General features: G+C 49.2%; 1 protein-coding gene across 1 annotated transcript; it reads right to left on the bottom strand.

Annotated features, from left to right (window-relative positions):
- Positions 1 to 6031: 6031 nt before the first annotated feature.
- LOC125635235 (uncharacterized) lies at positions 6032 to 7883 on the bottom strand. Its single transcript, XM_048846639.2, has 2 exons — positions 7284 to 7883; positions 6032 to 6695 (listed from the first exon to the last, which is right to left on the bottom strand). The coding sequence occupies exons 1-2, from the start codon at positions 7864 to 7866 to the stop codon at positions 6154 to 6156; spliced, it is 1125 nt and encodes a 374-aa protein (XP_048702596.2). The 5' UTR covers positions 7867 to 7883; the 3' UTR covers positions 6032 to 6153.
- Between the last annotated feature and the right edge of the window lie 683 nt (positions 7884 to 8566).

Here is an 8566-nt window from a genome sequence, read left to right as displayed (position 1 = left end):
AAGACTTTTTATCTGGTAGTGTAGGTGTAACTTTTAAAAATCCTTGCCATATATCAATTTGCACTATAATTGATCAGTTTAAGTCTCTGTGAGATCCAATCCCCAGAAAGGTGGTGTTGTACAGAGTGTTTGAGAAAGGAGGTAGTAGAAACATGATTCACCACCGATTAGCTTGGACAAAGAAGCCTCAGTGCAACCCACAGAGAATTTGGGTGAAGGAGGGAAAAAATGTTATCACAACCCTTTTAGGTCCCTGACTTCTTCCATGCATAACTGATCCTCTGCCATTTTTATGAAATTGTCCCCATAGTGTACCTCTGTCTAGGACTTAACCCTTCCAAGTCCGTTGTTGAAGTAACGCAGGATTTACCATGGCTAAGACGGACTACTCCCACTTGGATACCTTGATGTCTTCTCCCTCTTAGGAAAAAGACAAGATGGTAGTGGCTACACTTCTATTTTTAGCATGCTAGCTCAATCAGAACTAGTGTATGTCTACTCAAGCTGGAAATTACACCACCAGCTCCAGTGTAGACACATGTCTTGGGGACTCTATGCCAACTACAGTCTCCCCAGCTGTTAGTAGGGAGTGCCTTATCTGCAGCATTGGCCCACAAGCAGGCAAGGGAAACACCACAGTAATAATAATAATAATACTTACCTGTTACTATAGGTTGTTACTTTCGTCTGTTGATCTCAAAGCATTTTACAAAGGAAGGTAAGCATCATTATCTCCATATTACAGAAAGGCAAAGTGACTGCCCAAGGTCATACAGCAGGATAGTGGCAAAGCCACGGAGAGATCTGTCTATTGTTCCCAAGCCCAGTGTCAGATCCATCGGTGCTCACTGCCCACCACCCCCTCCCCCCAGCAACCACATAGCCTCATATCAATTGAAGAAACATTCCTACAATTGCTCCACAGAGTCGATGAAGATGTCCCAGTGTTCACTCATGAGAATGGGAAACTGCTGCTGCGCTGAGCTGCAGGGACGGGGCAGAATTAGCCTGCGCAGCCTGGAAAGGATAGTGGTAAATTTTTCTCAGTGTCCACTGATGGTAGGACAAGAAGTAATCAGCTTAGTTTGCAGCAAAGCAGATTTAGGCTGGATATTAAGAAAAGCTTTCTAATTATAAGGATAGGTAAGCAATGGAACAGTTACATAGGGAGGTTGTGGAATCCCCATCATTGGAGGTTTTCCAAGTTAGACAAACATCTGTCAAGGATGGCCTAGGTATACTTAATTGTGCCTCACTGTGAAGGGATGGATTAGATGACCTTTGAAGTCCTTTCCAGTCATACATTTCTATGATTCTATGCAAAGGACATGGAGGTTGTCCGTTTTGACTAGAGATTAGTTAACGATACAATAAAAAAAAAAGTCTGCAAGTATTCCTTGAGTTTTTATATGAATGCCCTTTTGTGTTCAGTCTCCATCAGACTTTGGTAGGTGGCGTTGTATTGATGTCTCTAGGGGTATGTCTGCACTCGCGCTGGAAGGTGTCAATTCCAATTTGAGGAGACACATCTGTGCTAGCTTTGAGCAAGCAAGAATGCTAAAAATAGAAGTGCCACTGTGGTGGCACAAGCAGTGGGAGGGTTTAGCTGCCTCAAGTGTATGCCTAGTGTCTGGAATGGCATTGTCCTTGGAGAGTTTGCCCTCTCCTGCCACTCATGTTGACACGGCTACACATCTATTTTTAGTGTGTTAGCTTGATCAGAGCTAAAGCAGGTATGTCTCCTCGAGCTCAGATTTACCCCTTCCAGCTCTAGTGTAGACATACCCTAGAAAACAGCTGGCAAAGTCATTACGGCAAGTTTTTATGTTAAGCCATTCTACAGTTCCTGCTGTGGACTATCTGAGCTGGAACTCTTGCTCACTGGTCCATCCAGCTAACGGTAACAATGCCATGTAACTTAAAGCAGTCACCCAGACAAAACTTTCAATTACCATGTAGCTATACTGTGTGATTTCAGTGTCAGCAGTGCTCCCTGCGCATTCACTGTATTGAGTGCTGAGGGATCTGAGTGAGCACTGGGGTAATCTTGTTTAGTTATCAAATGCAAAATTAGAAAGAACTTCAGGGTGACCGCTATACCTGACCAGTCACAGAACGCTATTAAGAACTTCTCAGGCACCTCTAGTGGGCTACCTAGACCTTGGGTACAGGTGTGTAAGAGTAAGGAGGGCTACTTGCTCACTGACTCCATCCCCTGAGTAGGATGAGGAATAGGTGGGGAGAGGGAAGACTTTGTTCAAAATCCCCTCCACCTCCCCTGACTGGCCAGAATAATAGTAATTCACTGCTGTTGGTACAGGGCAGCAATCAGTTACTACTACCTGGAGGTAAAGAAGCAGATGAAGAATTGTGACTGAGCATTGTGTTTCTAAGGGTATGTCTACACTACGGAATAAGGTCGAATTTATAGAAGTCGGTTTTTTAGAAATCAGTTTTATATATTCGAGTGTGTGTGTCCCCACAGAAAATGCTCTAAGTGCATTAAGTGCATTAACTCGGCGGAGCGCTTCCACAGTACCGAGGCTAGAGTCGACTTCCGGAGCGTTGCACTGTGGGTAGCTATCCCACAGTTCCCGCAGTCTCCGCTGCCCATTGGAATTCTGGGTTGAGATCCCAATGCCTGATGGGGCTAAAACATTGTCGCGGGTGGTTCTGGGTACATATCGTCAGGCCCCCGTTCCCTCCCTCCCTCCGTGAAAGCAAGGGCAGACAATCATTTCGCGCCTTTTTTCCTGAGTTACCTGTGCAGACGCCATACCACTGCAAGCATGGAGCCCGCTCAGGTAACCGTCACCCTATGTCTCCTGGGTGCTGGCAGACGCGGTACGGCATTGCTACACAGTAGCAGCAACCCATTGCCTTCTGGCAGCAGACGGTACAGTACGACTGGTAGCCGTCATCGTCATGTCCGAGGTGCTCCTGGCCACATCGGCTGGGAGCGCCTGGGCAGACATGGGTGCAGGGACTAAATTTGGAGTGACTTGACCAGGTCATTCTCTTTAGTCCTGCCTGCAGTCAGTCCTATTGAACCGTCTTATGGTGAGCAGGCAGGCGATACGGACTGCTAGCAGTCGTACTGTACCATCTTCTGCCGAGGAGCCATGAGATGTGGATGGCATGCAGTCCTTCTGCACCGTCTGCTGCCAGCCAAAGATGTAAATGATAGATGGAGTGGATCAAAACAAGAAATAGACCAGATTTGTTTTGTACTCATTTGCTTCCCCCCCTCCCCTGTCTAGGGGACTCATTCTTCTAGATCACACTGCAGTCACTCACAGAGAAGGTGCAGCGAGGTAAATCTAGCCATGTATCAATCAGAGGCCAGGCTAACCTTCTTGTTCCAATAAGGACAATAACTTAGGTGCACCATTTCTTATTGGAACCCTCCGTGAAGTCCTGCCTGAAATACTCCTTGATGTAAAGCCACCCCCTTTGTTGATTTTAGCTCCCTGAAGCCAACCCTGTAAGCGCCCCTGCCGGCGTCAGAGCAACGGCAAACAATCGGGCATCTGAGAGTGCTGTCCAGAGCAGTCACAATGGAGCACTCTGATGGGGCTAAAACATTGTCGCGGGTGGTTCTGGGTACGTATCATCAGGCCCCCGTTCCCTCCCTCCCTCCGTGAAAGCAAGGGCAGACAATCATTTCGCGCCTTTTTTCCTGAGTTACCTGTGCAGACGCCGTACCACGGCAAGCATGGAGCCCGCTCAGGTAACCGTCACCCTATGTCTCCTGGGTGCTGGCAGACGCGGTACGGCTTTGCTGCACAGTAGCAGCAACCCATTGCCTTCTGGCAGCAGACGGTGCAATACGACTGGTAGTCGTCCTCGTCGTGTCCGAGGTGCTCCTGGCCACGTCGGCTGGGAGCCCCTGGGCAGACATGGGCGCAGGGACTAAATTTGGAGTGACTTGACCAGGTCATTCTCTTTAGTCCTGCAGTCAGTCCTATTGAACCGTCTTATGGTGAGCGGGCAGGCGATACGGACTGCTAGCAGTCGTACTGTACCATCTTCTGCCAGGCAGGCAAGAGATGAGGATTGCTAGCAGTCGTATTGTACCATCTTCTGCCAGGCAGGCAAGAGATGAGGATGGCTAGCAGTCGTACTGTACCATCTTCTGCCGAGCAGCCATGAGATGTGGATGGCATGCAGTCCTTCTGCACCGTCTGCTGCCAGCCAAAGATGTAAAAGATAGATGGAGTGGGTCAGAACAAGAAATAGACCAGATTTGTTTTGTACTCATTTGCCTCCTCCCCTGTCTAGGGGACTCATTCCTCTAGATCACACTGCAGTCACTCACAGAGAAGGTGCAGCGAGGTAAATCTAGCCATGTATCAATCAGAGGCCAGGCTAACCTCCTTGTTCCAATAAGAACGATAACTTAGGTGCACCATTTCTTATTGGAACCCTCCGTGCAGTCCTGCCTGAAATACTCCTTGATGTACAGGCACCCCCTTTGTTGATTTTAGCTCCCTGAAGCCAACCCTGTAAGCCGTGTCCTCAGTCGCCCCTCCCTCCGTCAGAGCAACGGCAGACAATCGTTCCGCGCCTTTTTTCTGTGCGGACGCCATACCAAGGCAAGCATGGAGGCCGCTCAGCTCACTTTGGCAATTAGGAGCACATTAAACACCACACGCATTATCCAGCAGTATATGCAGCACCAGAACCTGGCAAAGCGATACCGGGCGAGGAGGCGACGTCAGCGCGGTCACGTGAGTGATCAGGACATGGACACAGATTTCTCTGAAAGCATAGGCCCTGCCAATGCATGCATCATGGTGCTAATGGGGCAGGTTCATGCTGTGGAACGCCGATTCTGGGCTCGGGAAACAAGCACAGACTGGTGGGACCGCATAGTGTTGCAGGTCTGGGACGATTCCCAGTGGCTGCGAAACTTTCGCATGCGTAAGGGCACTTTCATGGAACTTTGTGACTTGCTTTCCCCTGCCCTGAAGCGCATGAATACCAAGATGAGAGCAGCCCTCACAGTTGAGAAGCGAGTGGCGATAGCCCTGTGGAAGCTTGCAACGCCAGACAGCTACCAGTCAGTTGGGAATCAATTTGGAGTGGGCAAATCTACTGTGGGGGCTGCTGTGATGCAAGTAGCCCACGCAATCAAAGATCTGCTGATATCAAGGGTAGTGACCCTGGGAAATGTGCAGGTCATAGTGGATGGCTTTGCTGCAATGGGATTCCCTAACTGTGGTGGGGCTATAGACGGAACCCATATCCCTATCTTGGCACCGGAGCACCAAGCCGCCGAGTACATAAACCGCAAGGGGTACTTTTCGATAGTGCTGCAAGCTCTGGTGGATCACAAGGGACGTTTCACCAACATCAACGTGGGATGGCCGGGAAAGGTGCATGATGCTCGCATCTTCAGGAACTCTGGTCTGTTTCAAAAGCTGCAGAAAGGGACTTTATTCCCAGACCAGAAAATAACTGTTGGGGATGTTGAAATGCCTATATGTATCCTTGGGGACCCAGCATACCCCTTAATGCCATGGCTCATGAAGCCGTACACAGACAGCCTGGACAGTAGTCAGGAGCTGTTCAACTACAGGCTGAGCAAGTGCAGAATGGTGGTAGAATGTGCATTTGGACGTTTAAAGGCGCGCTGGCGCAGTTTACTGACTCGCTTAGACCTCAGCGAAACCAATATGCCCACTGTTATTACTGCTTGCTGTGTGCTCCACAATATCTGTGAGAGTAAGGGGGAGACGTTTATGGCGGGGTGGGAGGTTGAGGCAAATCGCCTGGCTGCTGGTTACGCGCAGCCAGACACCAGGGCGGTTAGAAGAGCACAGGCGGGCGCGGTACGCATCAGAGAAGCTTTGAAAACCAGTTTCATGACTGGCCAGGCTACGGTGTGAAAGTTCTGTTTGTTTCTCCTTGATGAAACCCCCCGCCCCTTGGTTCACTCTACTTCCCTGTAAGCTAACCACCCTCCCCTCCTCCCTTCAATCACCGCTTGCAGAGGCAATAAAGTCATTGTTGCTTCACATTCATGCATTCTTTATTCATTCATCACACAAATAGGGGGATGACTACCAAGGTAGCCCAGGAGGGGTGGTGGAGGAGGGAAGGAAAATGCCACACAGCACTTTAAGCACAGCACTTTAAAAGTTTACAACTTTAAAATTTATTGAATGACAGCCTTCTTTTTTTTGGGCAATCCTCTGTGGTGGAGTGGCTGGTTGGACGGAGGCCCCCCCACCGCGTTCTTGGGCGTCTGGGTGTGGAGGCTATGGAACTTGGGGAGGAGGGCGGTTGGTTACAGAGGGGCAGCAGTGGCAGTCTGTGCTCCAGCTGCCTTTGCTGCAGCTCAACCATACACTGGAGCATACTGGTTTGGTCCTGCAGCAGCCTCAGCATTGAATCCTGCCTCCTCTCATCACGCTGCCGCCACATTTGAGCTTCAGCCCTGTCTTCAGCCCGCCACTTACTCTCTTCAGCCCGCCACTTACTCTCTTCAGCCCGCCACCTCTGCTCCCGGTCATTTTGTGCTTTCCTGCACTCTGACATTATTTGCCTCCACGCATTCGTCTGTGCTCTGTCAGTGTGGGAGGACAGCATGAGCTCGGAGAACATTTCATCGCGAGTGCGTTTTTTTTTCTTTCTAAGCTTCACTAGCCTCTGGGAAGGAGAAGATCCTGTGATCATTGAAACACATGCAGCTGGTGGAGAAAAAAAAAGGGACAGCGGTATTTAAAAAGACACATTTTATAAAACAGTGGCTACAGTCTTTCAGGGTAAACCTTGCTGTTAACATTACATACATAGCACATGTGCTTTCGTTACAAGGTCGCATTTTGCCTCCTCCCACCGCGTGACTACCCCCTCAACCTTCCCCCCTCCCTGTGGCTAACAGCGGGGAACATTTCTGTTTAGCCACAGGCAAACAGCCCAGCAGGAATGGGCTCCTCTGAGTGTCCCCTGAAGAAAAGCACTCTATTTCAACCAGGTGACCATGAATTATATCTCACTCTCCTGAGGATAACACAGAGAGATAAAGAACGGATGTTGTTTGAATGCCAGCAAACATACACTGCAATGCTTTGCTCTACAATGATTCCCGAGTACGTGTTACTGGCCTGGAGTGGTAAAGTGTCCTACCATGAAGGACGCAATAAGGCTGCCCTCCCCAGAAACCTTTTGCAAAGGCTTTAGGATTACATCTAGGAGAACCGCAAATGCCAGGGCAAAGTAATCCTTTCACATGCTTGCTTTTAAACCATGTATAGTATTTTAAAAGGTACACTCACCAGAAGTCCCTTCTCCGCCTGCTGGGTCCAGGAGGCAGCCTTGGGTGGGTTCGGGGGGTACTGGCTCCAGGTCTAGGGTGAGAAACAGTTCCTGGCTGTCGGGAAAACCGGTTTCTCCGCTTGCTTGCTGTGAGCTATCTACAACCTCCTCCTCCTCCTCATCTTCTTCGTCCCCAAAACCTGCTTCCGTATTGCCTCCATCTCCATTGAAGGAGTCAAACAACACGGCTGGGGTAGTGGTGGCTGAACCCCCTAAAATGGCATGCAGCTCATCATAGAAGCGGCATGTTTGGGGCTCTGACCCAGAGCGGCTGTTTGCCTCTCTGGTTTTCTGGTAGGCTTGCCTCAGCTCCTTCAGTTTCACGCGGCACTGCTTCGGGTCCCTGTTATGGCCTCTGTCCTTCATGCCCTGGGAGATTTTCACAAAGGTTTTGGCATTTCGAAAACTGGAATGGAGTTCTGATAGCACGGATTCCTCTCCCCAAACAGCGATCAGATCCCGTACCTCCCGTTCGGTCCATGCTGGAGCTCTTTTGCGATTCTGGGACTCCATCATGGTCACCTCTGCTGATGAGCTCTGCATGGTCACCTGCAGCTTGCCACGCTGGCCAAACAGGAAATGAGATTCAAAAGTTCGCGGTTCTTTTCCTGTCTACCTGGCCAGTGCATCTGAGTTGAGAGTGCTGTCCAAAGCGGTCATAATGGAGCACTCTGGGATAGCTCCCGGAGGCCAATACCATCGAATTGTGTCCACAGTACCCCAAATTCAAGCCGGCAACGTCGATTTAAGCGCTAATCCACTTGTCAGGGGTGGAGTAAGGAAATCGATTTTAAGAGCCCTTTAAGTCGAAATAAAGGGCTTCATTGTGTGGACGGGTGCAGGTTTACATCGATTTAACGCTGCTAAATTCGACCTAAAGTCCTAGTGTAGACCAGGGCAAAGTCCCAATGCCTCCCAGTGCTAGTCTTGGGGAGGCATAGCTTATGTACATCCCTTGCTCTGGGCTATGCCTACAGGCATAATCAAGGCCTGTGCATATTTGTGATGAATCCAGGATGTGACTAATACAAAAAGAATAAATCTGAAATCAGATTGACCCAAGGGAATCGTGCTCTTGGATATTATACAAGCAGAAAAATAGGCACACTTCAAAGAATGAAGAGCTCAATTTTTTAGTATACTGCCTATATGGATATCGATGCAAACTTCAAAAAATAAAGGCCTCTAAATTTTACACTCTCATTGTCATTATGTTCGCAGTAAATAAGGGGGCACTCATCAT

The sequence above is a fragment of the Caretta caretta genome, chromosome 1, assembly GCF_965140235.1.
Source record: "Caretta caretta isolate rCarCar2 chromosome 1, rCarCar1.hap1, whole genome shotgun sequence".
NCBI classification, from domain to species: domain Eukaryota; kingdom Metazoa; phylum Chordata; order Testudines; family Cheloniidae; genus Caretta; species Caretta caretta.
The sequence above is the reverse complement of the archived record's forward strand: the minus strand, read 5'-3'. Positions and strand labels throughout refer to the sequence as shown.